We start from the raw sequence: 13,032 nt of genomic DNA on the forward strand, positions 1-13,032 counted from the left end.
AGGACTGATGTTGAAGCTGAAACTGTAATACTTTGGCCACCTGATGCAGAGAGCTGACTCATTTGAAAAGACCCTGATACTGGGAAAGATTGAGGGCAGGAGGAGAAGGAGACAACAGAGGATGAGATGGTTGGATGGCATCACCGACTCGATGGACATGAGTTTGGGTAGATTACGGAAGTTGGTGATGGACAGGGAGTCCTGGCGTACTGCGGTTCATGGGGTCGCAAAGAGTCAGACATGATGGAGCGACTGAACTGGACTGACTCAGTAGAGCTTTGAAGGGAGCGAATCAGTGTAGTTCTAGGCACTAGGTTAGGGTTCACATTTAAAATTTTAAAGTTTAATGTATTACCAAGAAACACATGCTTTAAGAACTCTTTTTCTTTGAGAATTAAAGCTCAATATCAAACTGTTGATGAGCCCAGTGGTAAAATACTTTTTGATTTTTTAAGCCTGAAAATTTTGTTTTCCTCATTTAGGGCACCTAACTAGTCAGCAGTTCTTTCAAATGAATATAAAGCTAACTAATTGCTTTTTAATGCCAAATAATTTCCTCTTACTGCTATAGCTGTCCTGTGCAGAGAATGTTCATTGTTTCATGGTCTGAAAGCAGGATGTAGAAACACAAAAGTCTTGAACTGCAGTTCTGGCTCAAAAGTGAGCCCCTCTGTATACATCAGTTATGTTCTAACTGGAGTGGGTTGCCTTTCCCTTCTCCAGGGGATCTTCCCGACCCGGGGATCAAACCCAAGTGTCCCGCATTGTGGGCAGATTATCACTGAGCTACCTGGGAAGCCCAATGTTCTAACATGTTCTACTTTTATTCTTTCCTGGGGAAGGATTACTTTTGTGTAGTTCTTAATTTTTAAAGGGAATCTTGAAGAATTAATCAAACAGAATGTGTTTTGAACATGAAATTTGTGAAATGTAAATTGGCTTATAGGAAATTTCAAGATACAGTTCAAGTGTATATGACTTTTACTGGTTACTTGATGAAGAGAACTCACTGTGGGCTCTAGGTTTGATTTCTGGACTTTGGAAATATACCATCACTGGCATTTGATAAATGCTGGCTTGATTTTAACACTGCAATGTTAGCTGAAGAAACCAATCTTGTTCTAGTTCAGGCAGGAATGTCTACACTGAATTTGCCCTAGACTTTGAATGTGTATGACTTCCCTGGTGGCTCAGATGGTAAAGCGTCTGCGATCCCTGGGTTGGGAAGATCCTCTGGGAAAGGAAATGGCAACCCACTCCAATACTCTTGCCTGGAAAATCCCATGGATGGATGAGCATGGTAGGCTACAGTTCATGGGGTCACAAAGAGTTGGACACGATTGAGTGACTTCACTTTCACTTTGAATATATACACTAAAAATCTGGTGAACTCAAAGCGAAGGGCCTGACATGCTTTCATGTGAGGCCTGCTATGGAATAAATTATCGCTTTTGTGTTTACTATGTTGGAAAAAATGATGTCATTGCATATAAGTTTAAATTTATTGTGTTCAGCAGAGTTGTAAGAATTTCACGTTATTGGTGAGTCTTTAATATATGCTAGCTAGTTTGCTTATTGTTTCATTAATAGTTTAAAACATATTTACTTGTAAATACAACCAATAGAAATATAAATAAATAGCTAAAATAAGGCTCAACTTTATGCTGTTAAAGGAAATCTGCTCCTACAATTATCAAGTAACAGATTAGTAATGGAGCTGTTCTGTAGCTCTCAAGACATGTCTCTGGTATAGCAGCATTAAGCTTAAGAGAATGATCATCATAGATACTGAAGTTAGTGTTTTTTTAAAATAGAATATCATAGTCTGAAGTTTTATCTTTTTGAAGTTATCAAGTATTAGTTTCCCTAATTGTTTGGAAATTATACTACTAATGAAATAGAGAAACATTTGATGTCATATATGCTTCTTTGAATGTAACTGCAAATTTTAAAAAACAACAATAGACATTTAACAGTTGATATGTGTCCAAGTGAAAAAGACTTTCAGGTTTATGTAAGTAAATTTTCTAATAGATTGATTTGCTTACCCCATAAACAAGTTCTCCTACCATCCCATTCCAGATTTTTGTGTCTGCATCCCTTGCTCCATATTTTCCATCAGGGACAATGGCAATTTTATACTTGATACCAATATGTTTTGCAATTTCAGATGCCAAATCTACACAATATCCTTCATACTTGTCATTTCCTTCAAACATTTCATGATTTTTCTTGTACATAACATATGGGGATTCCTATAATGAGAGAAGTAGAACTGTAAAGGAGAAATTATGAAACATTCAAAAATTTTATGCAACTTTCACTTTTAGAACTTAAAAAATAGATTATATTTAGTATTAATACACACACTGGTTTTGTGTGGCAAGAAACTGATAATAAAACAGATGAATATATAACTATGCTTAGAAGTATATTAAGTTGCTTTATAGATTCTGTTTTTATACTAAAAATAGAATCTTTAAAATAAAATAAATTTCTTTTGAATGATTATTACATACTTAGCACTGTGACTGTGATAGGAAAAATATATGTTAATAATTGACTAGAGAAGCATAAATTATCATCTATGACAATGGGATTACCATTTTCAAAGCATCTCATGACCTGAAGACTACTTAGGAGCCAACTTTGTACAATAAAAGACTTATTCAAAGTCATAGGTCACTGTATTCTGCATCTTTTTTAGCCACATTCAACTGAGACTTCCTTCAGGAAAAGAGCCATATTATTTTTCTTTGCTCTCTGGGATTTAGCAAGATGCCTTGGTCAGAGCAGGTATTAGCAAGTGCAAAGAAGAAACAAATTAGCAGTCCTTAACATTTTATATACTAATTTGCATTAAATTGGCTTTCCTAAAATTGTCCTGTATCTTGGCTTTAATTAAGGTTGTGATCCAAGAATTTTTATTCTATTATAAAAATATGTTCCCACAAGAAGCTAATAATTTTTTTCCCAATTGTGAAAATCATTAACTCTTCAAGTAATATTTCTAGTAATATTCTCATTTAGTTTTTGAAGCAATAAGATAAAATAGGATGAAGAATTATTGTGAAATGAAAAGATTACTGCTGATTAGTAATAAGTGAACAGTTTTCAGTACACACACACACCCACCCACCCACCCACACACACGCATCCCTAAACCAAACCATTTAAAGTCTGTGAAACTAAATAGACGTTAGCAGAAAAGCACTTGATTTTATAAACAAAACCTAATGCCACCAACTAAAAGATAGGCTCAGTGAACATGCAGTACATACAGAACTCCTGGTCACACTTCAGATTTCTTAATCATTTGCAGACAAGGAATGACCACTTTTGACTACAATGTTATTGAAGTCATGATTTATATTTTATAAAATAGCACCATGATATCCATTTAGTAATTTTAATATGTATCTTTTCTTTTCTCCCAGCAAATCTGTAGTTGCGAAAGTTGAACTTGCTCTTAAAACTCTGGATTAGAAGATGATTTACTTTGCATTACATGACAGTCTACGCTAATTCTGTTTTAAAGTACTTTGTAACTATAGAAACTATTTCAAAAAACAATAGAAGTGTAAATTATATAATATGTGATTTTCTCATAGAGATGACCTAAATAACTCTATTGTTGGCAATTGTATAGGATTGGCTCTTGTATTATTTTCTTAAATCCTGCCTTAGGTAGACATGGTCAAAAGAACCAGAAATCTCTCACTTCTTCCTTGAATTTGATGAATATTCTAACACTGAACTTGGTTAAGAAATTTCTCCACCTACAAAATAAAGGCAGCTAATTATCTCTTTAGATAGAAGAGAATTATTTGTTAGCTTAAAGAAAACATTCTCCAGATATAAATCATTTGAAAAATATGAATGTGGTTATAAAAATTGGTAAGTTGTTGCAAGACCGTTAATTTCTAAGATATGTTATGGAATATTACTTAAAATGAACCAATGCTTTCATTTTGTCTCTTTTTTTCTTGTGATAGTTAATTAAAATATGGAAGAATATGTGCAAACAAGCACAAATTGCACATTTGCACAGTCCTTAACATTCTAATGGAAATAGTTGTTAATATAACAAATGAGAGGTTTTCAAAAGGAGTATTGCTAAGGTTCACACTGGCTACTAAGGTTGATAAATTCTAGAGTCAGAAATATTTGAACACATGAATTTTAGCCCTCAGATGTGTATTAGCTTGTGTACAGAAGCTTCTTTAGCTAGTATTATCACTTAGCTTGCAAAATCCCCTCTACATTATATAGTGAATAATTTGTTTCATTAAAAGCTGCATTTTCAATGTTTACTCAAATATTTGATAAATACCCGCTGTGTGCCAGGCAGCTTGCTGGGAACTAGGGTATACAAATAAATTATATATGCTCCTTATCCTCTTACGATTATGATTAAATTCTTTGTAATAAAGGTACAGGAGTGAAAATGGTGGGAAACCACCATATATAATAACATATATAGTAAAAAATAATACAAGCCCTCAGTTATTTAGTGCTTGCTCTACATCAAGTACAAAGTTATTTAACTGTTCTTTAATGGTATCCTTTTATTTTCTTTCCACACTGCCATTTTGAGGTAGGCACTTCCCATTTTGCAGATGGAAAATTTAAGCTTAAAGAATTTCAACAAATTGTTCAATTTCACAGAACTAGCAGGAGTGGAAGTTGAACCCATAATTTGAAATGTCTCAACATTTTTGAAGCTACTGTAGCACGTGTCAAAATATATGCAACTATTTGAGATTTCATGTGATTTAACAAGAGAGAAGACAAGATTAAACAAATGATTTCTGTATTTTTAGTGAATGAAATTTTTGAAAAAACAATGTATTAAAACCTTTCCATATTTCCTCATAGTGTCTGGTACTCAATAAATATAAGGTATTCAATAAATATAAATATTTCCTGGTCTATCAATGCTTCCTAAATAAGAATATCGTGGCAAGGTATTTATGTTAGAACTTCTGGTTCAGGGGTTCAAAAGGAAAGTAAATATTAATGAGTTCCAGATCATCTCTTCTGAAACAGGCATATGTATCTATAAATACAAATTTATTTAGTGTCTGATTTTTTTCACTTTCTTTTTTGGATAGCAACACCCATCAGATTTTTGTTTTCCTAACAAACAAACTGACAAAGGTTAGAGAAGACTTCAGTTTACTGAAAATGTTGATTAGAAGTTTGTTGCTGTTAAGTCGTTAAGTCATGCCTGACTCTTAGGGGCATGAGTAATTGTTGAGATTCGAATATTGGTGCATGCAAATTAAGAGAAATAAGATGATCACACTCAGGAAGATGGAAGAACTAAAGGAGAGAACAGCTAGGCATTTCTTGAACAAGATCTCTCAGAGCTGCTCAGCTCTTTCCAGTTACTTTGAGTCTGTCTCACTTTCCTTTTCTTTCATGTTAAATCCAAATTAGCGGCAAATCCTCAACACGCTCTCAACCTTTTCATTTGTCCCATTTCGAACCTGATAATTTATGTACAAGTAGCCCTTCAAACACTGCATACTTGAGGAGACTCAATACAGAGTTGTGGTGAAGAAAATACCAAGTCTTTTCAGTATAGTAAAAAACGAGTTATAGTCAATCATTAAGGGGTGTTTGTGGACCATTTAATAAGCAACCTTATGGAGCCCCAGGTGCGCAACTGTGAATTAAAATGGAAGACTATAACCTACCATCTTTGTTATCAACTGCTGTGTTCTGTGGGACAACAATTCCTTAGAAGTTATTTAAAATGCATTACTTCTTAGTAATTATGAGTTTATTAGTACAATTTCCATAACGCATAGTGTTCTACATCTGCTCTGCTGTTTCAGGAAAGAAATCAATCTCTGTCTAAAGCTATGGCACTAGGGTTTGCTTATGAAAATATCTATATAAATGAATTAAGGTGATTTTCAATAAATAACGTATCATTTTCCTACTGAGGAAACTTTTGTTTGGAATATTTGTCTTGATATTTAGCAAAAATAAAACTGTCAAAGTGTATATTTATTGGAAAAGCTTTAAGATTTTCTAAACATCACAAATATAATCATTGAAATCACTAGTTGAAAACAGGTAAAATAATAACATCAGTAATATCAAAAGTAATTTGCTATGTGGATATTTGCTTTTATCCAAAGAATCTTAATGTAGATAATTTATCCGATGGATAAAATTCTTAAAAGTGAACATTAAAATGTTGTTATTCAATTTATAAGAAATGAGCAAATTTAATAGTGGCATAATTTTAAGTTTATTAGAAATAACATTTAAAAGCATTGAGTTATAAACTCTTTGGAAGCAGGCACATGTATTGGGAAGATTAATATTTTGTACAAGAAAGAAAATTTAAAAAATCTGTATAGATATTTATATGTATGTATAAATATGCACTTGTATATACATGTGTATCTATGTGCAGTGCATTTACAAAATTCTACGTAAAAAAGATAAACTTTCAAACAACTCATAAAAAGAATAAAAAATTCTCCTGGAAGGACTGTTATAAGTAAAATTGTTTTAAGGCTTATAAAGTAATTATGATACTGAATAAATTTGGATTTTGTGGAAAAATTTCCAAAAGGATTGTTGTGTTCATGAGATGGTAAGAAATGCATTCTTAGTTTCGTAATGGGTTATAAGTTTCATTTACTTTCAGTGAAGGATTTGGGGAAAAATGAGATTGACTGAAATTTAATTGTATCTCTCCTTTTCCAGAGAGTTGAGCCAAAGAAAGTAGTGAAATTATAGAGGAAACCACCACCCCCAATGTCTACTGCAAACCACTTTTTCCTCAATTGCTGCACTTAGCTAAACCACGTGGCACAGATTTGGCTTCTTTAGGTTGTTTATTTTGAATGTAAAATGTTAAATTAACATGCTCACGGTCTCATAAATTTTACAAATTTTATAAAATTTTTAGTCACTAAGACTTCAAGAGAAAAAACGTTGAGCATCTGAATACAAAACTTTAGATCTTTCAATTTTGTAGTCGTGATTCTCATGTGATGATAGTGTCAAACTTACTTTTATTTAGATTTAGTTAAGTTATATTCAGTATGACTATATTCAGGAAGAATAAATTAGTCATTAAAAGGATGACATAAAATACATAGATTTCAGCAATGAAAAAAGCTAAAGACACATTTTAATTAAAAAATGGTATCTACTATACTTATGTTTCTTGTCTACTTTTTCTCATTAGAATTAAAATTCAATTGAAAATGCAGGATTTTTGTCTGTTTTCTTGGCTAACGTATCCCAGGCTTATAACTGTGCCTAGCAAATAGCAGACGCTTAAGAAATATTTGTGAATGAATAAATAAATTTCTCAATCAACTTTATTCAACAATACCATGTACTATTACAGTGTATCAACATGTAAATAACAACATACACAAAGGAAAGACAAATGGTAGAACAGCAAAGTCATAACAATTTTGACCAAAATGAATGAGTTCCAGTGCCACAACAGTCTTCTTTTTATGTCTAGATATCTGTCTTGCACATAGTTTAACATCTAACCAATTCCATTCCTGTTGAAAGTTTTCAAGTTAATCTAAAGGATTATAATACACCAGTGTAAATATCTCATTCATCTACAAAAAAGCACATTTCTTTCAAAATGAAAGAGGTGATGGAGATGTCATAGGTCCTGGGAAAGTATCAACAAAAACAAATACAAGGAACATTTTTGGCGAAAGGATGCTAGCATTTTTGTTTTTGAATTATTGAAGTTTCAAAGATCATAGGTATTATTTATATAGAGATTACATTTTTATACAAAAGACAGATACTAATACTGCACTATTTTCATTGCAAAAATATTGGTGACATCACTGTCAAAGAAAAGATAACTGTACAGAATAGTCTTTATATATATAGGAAACAATTGGATTTTTCAATAACTTTACTCATTTTTTGACAGCGTGCTTTCTGAAAAATAGCCATGCTTGCAAAGCTAATTCAATATTATGGCCTGAAGAATTGTGTCTCCACCCCCTTTAATAACAGAATCTACATTATACCTATAATGAACACTAAAACACCTTATTTCATGTAGAACAGGCAAAATTTCAAAAAAAATTTTAAAGAAAGCAACTATGTATATCCAGAAAAGAAGGATGCAGATTCATAGATATTTACTTTTAGAAAATCTACTCTTGGGATTAGAAGTGTTAAAATTCCATCATTTATGTCCAATGACCTCATTTCAAGATATGGGAATTGATACGTCAGAGTTAAGTATTATTTTTCAACATTTAGTTTCTTGAAAAAGATGAGGATTAATTCTTCTTTGTTCTAATATCTCAGGAAAGTCACAGAACTTAAAAATAAGTGTTTTTTTCTGGTAGTCCAGAGTTGATCATCCAAGAAGAATCCCACATGAACAATTAGTTTAAATTTACTACACAGAAGAACAAGACTTGAGCTTTAGTTAGGAATAGTTGAACAACGTGGAGCTCATTTCTTTCTTGATCAATTTCTTAAAATAGGATTCTTCATCAGAGGCTGAAAAGAGGAGGACTGTACTGAAGTATGACTTTCCATTACTGTGTCTTTTTTAGGAATATATATATATGTATATGTCCATATACATATATATATATATATTTAAGTTCCATGCATTACACAATTAAGTTAGAAGATATATATTTTTCATTCATACACAAAAATTGCTGTTGGTTGGTTTGAATTCTAAAATTATAAACTTCCAATTAAGGCTTGACATTAACATTAAGTAGCTAGCTGGTGGCGCAACACTGATGAAATTAATTGCAACATGTGAAAGCTTTTCTCTGGCATTTTCATGCTTTGACCTCAATGTCAAAATTTTGGAAATAACTTGACATTACTAAAAACATAATGTTAAAATTACATAAGCTAAAAATTAAATTACAGAAAATAGTTTCTCTTTATTTAGAGTAAGGGCTTTATAAAAGTTAAAAATGTGTCCTGCCTAATGAGACAGTGAGCTGAGGATATATAACTTAAAATTAGATAGAAATAATTACCGATTGTTGATCTCCTTTGACTAACATTGACTCTAAAACGCATGTTTGAATTTACAAGAGAAAAATATGAGATACACTATGTAAAAGATAATTTCATGAGAATCTCTTTGAAAAAGCAGACTTAAAATTTAGAGCATTTTTTTATTTTATAATGTGACCAAATGAAGATCATATTTTTATTAATTTAGGAGAATTTCAATACATTTTAATGCATTTTTTCCCACAGGTCAATGAGAAAAATAATCGGTACAAAAACTCCTTTGTGAAGTAAATATAAATATAAAACAAAATTTATTTTTAAAGCATACAGTTGTGTAAAACATGCTTATTAAAATCTTAACATTCATATCTTTATTATAAAGACAATGCAAATCATTATTAAATTAATAAAGCACCTGAAAATTATAATTTTGAGCACTATTAGCTATTATTACATTGATGTTTTAAAAGCATAATAACAATATATGATGTTTACTACTGGGTATTTCACGTTGTTGATCTTTTCCATGTTCATTCTTTTGTCCTTTGAAATCTTAGCATTTGATTCATTTCCAATGAAAGAGTTTCAGTTTTTAACATCTGAGCATTTTTCCAAGAACAATAATGCAACAAAAGATGATACAAATAAAAGTACTGAAATGAGTTCAGGACAAACTTATTCAAAGCCTCAACAGACTTTTGTTGATGAGAACACCAATGCCACCATCACTAAGATGCAATCTTCACCCTCCCCGTTCACCATAGCTGGGGATTAAAATTGCCTGTGGGCAAAATGAAACATCATAAAGCACAGACCGAAACTTACCATAATAGTGGTTACAACAACTGTTCTGTTTTCAATAGCTGCTGTGTCATTGCCAAGAGTGGGTACATCTTGAATCAAGACTAATTTATCCATATCATTCCAGTACCCAACCTGCCAAATAGAGAAAATTCTTGAAAACACATTTAAGAAGAGTTTTCTCTAGTTCTTATTGGAACAATGAGAATTATTAATAAGAAAACAAAACAAATTTATGAAGCACACACAAAAAATGTGTTTGGAAGTTTTCTTAATTCATGGTGAGCCAGTTTTCCTAATGTTAATAATACTATCTACTTATACATTTGCCAACTTTACAATTTATTAATACACTCATGGACTAGCTAAGACATTGAGAATGAATGGGTTCAAAAAGGAATATGGATACAGACGGAATACCATTTTGTTCTGATGCTCTTGTAGTGAGAATGATTGGAAACTTCTATACTTAATTTACATGATTTTTTATCAATAATGTTACAGATTTTATAGTAAAGAGAATAGATTTACACAGGGCACACGTACAGGATGTTTAAAAAAAATTAGATTTGTGTATTTTAAAACAATATAGAAATAGTTTCATATAACCTAGCCACTAGATAACAATCTTACCATTTCTAAAATGCTAAATATATAAAATGTTAATGATTACTTAATATTTTTACTTTTGAAAATTTTAAATTTGTATTTTTAAATTTTAAATCCTTATATCACTTCTCATTTAGACTTGGAGCAAACTCTTTTCCATAAAATATATTAAGCAATTAGTTGAGCACTATACAAATAACAAACTAAAATGGGCTCCTAAAGGAAATTTAGGATTCTTTTCAGCATGCAGACTACCTCTTTACTGCTTGCTCTCTGACAGACACTGTAATCAATGCTTAAAAAAAAAAAAAAGACATACATCTTAAAGTTTATACACACAGCAAATATAAAGGTAGGTGCAATTACAAGTCCATATACTTTACTGTTATGCTACATAAACCCATATGAGTGTTCACTTAATGCTTGCCAAACTTCTTTCTTGAATTTCCAGATGCAGTTGATCAAACTCATGTTTTCAATAAAATGTATGCAATTGATCACAGGGAAGCCTGGTGTGCTCCAGTCCATGGGGTCACAAAGAGTCGGACACAACTGAATGACTGAACAGCAACAAGTCGCTCACTGGTCTGTATTCACTGTTTGTAATGTTTTGAAAGCCTTGTTTCCTTCAAGGTTTTACTGTCATGTTAGTATTTGTGAACATATTAAAATAAAATAAGCATTAGCATATCAAAAAGAAACACTATATTATTTATAAATATTGCATATACAATTAGAATATATAAAAATAATTTTCATTAATATGCTTTGCTACATTGCTTAATTTGATCCAAAATTATGAGTATAAATCAATTCAGCAGTTATTTTTAAGTGCCCGTATGAATTTGAAAGTGAAAGTGAAAGTTACTCAGTTGGTCTGACTCTGCAACCCAGGCCAGAATTCTCTAGGCCAGAACACTGGAGTGGGTAGCCTTTCCCTTTTCCAGGGGATCCTCCCAACTCAGGCATCAAACCCAGGTCTCCCACATTGTGGGCAGATTCTTTACCATCTGAGCCACAAGGCAAGCCCAAGAATACTGGAATGGGTAGCTTTTCCCTTCTTCAGCTGATCTTCCCAACCCAGGAATTGAACTGGGGTCTCCTGCATTGCAGGTGGATTCTTTATCAACTGAGCTACCAGGGAATTTGTGCTAACACATTTAACATCAGTGAAAAATTTAATTAAAACTAAATAAATATACCTTTGAGACCTACCCTCTCCTCAACTTCTACATGTACTTAAAAAATAATTTAAATAAAATAATTTAAATAATTTAAAAAGCATGTCAGTTAATTCACCCTTGCACATGACAGTTATACAACATAAAAATAGGTTTCACAGTTTAGTACTCCATTAAAATGCAGCCACATTCCAGATCTCAGCAGCCCATTCTCTGGGAAAGCAAATTTTTTCTGTTAATGAGTTAGTGAATTCCCACAACAGAAAAACTATAGATCTGAGACACATTCTGGAGAGTCTTCAGATGTTGACAAGACCTTGATATTTTGTATTCAAGGACAATCTGTGGGTTCATGAGTATCTTCCTGCATCCCAAGACAAATGATTTAGAAGTAATGGAAAGTTAAAATAATAACCAAAATTTTACCCAACTGTATCTATTTATCTTAAATCTCCTTGGAATTCTATTGAAAAAGAAATCCAAGTTTTGTGATACAGAACCATGGTTTGTACACAGGTGTCGTGTGGGCCATGGACTTACTGGGAAGAAGGACAGTACAGGGTGAACAATAGCTCAAAAGTCATTTCCTAAAGTAAAAGATATTAAAGTTTGAACCTAGAACCTCATGTGAGATATTTTTTCTCTCTAAGAACTCTTCCCATGCCTGATCTCATCTAAGTAGGAAAGTAGGCATATTTTTTCCCCTAGAGACAGAAATTGGGTGAACAAGAGTTTTGTAATGCTCTTGTAATGTAAAAATGTAATGTAAAAATATGGAAGCATTTAAATTGCTAAACTGTAGGAAATGTCAGAGAAATATTTGTCTTCTTTGGATTCCTAAAGATGAATTGTACACAAACATAACCATAATATAATGTATGAGTAAATATCTGTTTTTATAGTAGGGGCTTCCCTCATAGTTCAGCTGTTAAACAATCTGCCTGCAATGCAGGCGACCCTGTCCTGGGTCAGGAAGATCTCCTGGAGAAGGGATAGGCTACCCACTCCAGTATTCTTGGGCTTCCCTAGTGACTCAGATGGTAAAGAATCACCTGCAACGTGGGAGACCTGGGCTCAATCCCTGGGTTGGGAAGATCCCCTGGAGGAGAGCATGGCAACCCACTCCAGTATTCTTGCCTGGAGAATCCCCATGGACAGAGGAACCTGGTGGATTGCAGTTCATGGGGTTGCTAAAGAGTTGGACAAAACTGAGTGACTAGGCACTGCACACAGCAAATATCTCTGTATTTACGGTAGACTTTGCCTGCAATGTAGGGATTGAGGGGCCGTGAGAAGCCTCTGTTTTACTCAAAGTCGGTTCCTGGGAGAGATGATTTGACCAGACCTGTCCTGAAAAACATGGCTTAATCCTCATACCAACCTTGAGGAGAAAAGTTATGGGCCCTGGGACTGATAATATTTTGTGGCAGTTAAG

The 13,032-nt window shown here is 32.7% G+C and overlaps 1 protein-coding gene across 8 annotated transcripts in view; it reads right to left on the reverse strand.

Annotated features, from left to right (window-relative positions):
• Positions 1-13,032, reverse strand: part of GRIA4 (glutamate ionotropic receptor AMPA type subunit 4) — a 608,284-nt gene that overhangs the window by 59,476 nt on the left and 535,776 nt on the right. For 7 of the 8 annotated variants that reach the window (XR_006272041.1, XM_043482046.1, XM_043482043.1 and 4 more), the window contains 2 exons: positions 9,832-9,942; positions 2,049-2,255 (listed from right to left, as the gene is read on the reverse strand). Coding sequence is in view for 7 of the 8 variants with exons in the window: in XM_043482046.1 (XP_043337981.1) it covers positions 2,049-2,255; positions 9,832-9,942 (318 nt within the window). In the remaining variant the exon portion in view is untranslated. Of the gene's footprint in view, positions 1-2,048; positions 2,256-7,334; positions 8,524-9,831; positions 9,943-13,032 lie in introns of those variants that run through there. The other variant, XM_043482049.1, reaches the window with a different exon arrangement.

This window comes from Cervus canadensis, chromosome 11 (genome assembly GCF_019320065.1).
Source record: "Cervus canadensis isolate Bull #8, Minnesota chromosome 11, ASM1932006v1, whole genome shotgun sequence".
Classification (NCBI taxonomy): Eukaryota; Metazoa; Chordata; class Mammalia; order Artiodactyla; family Cervidae; genus Cervus; species Cervus canadensis.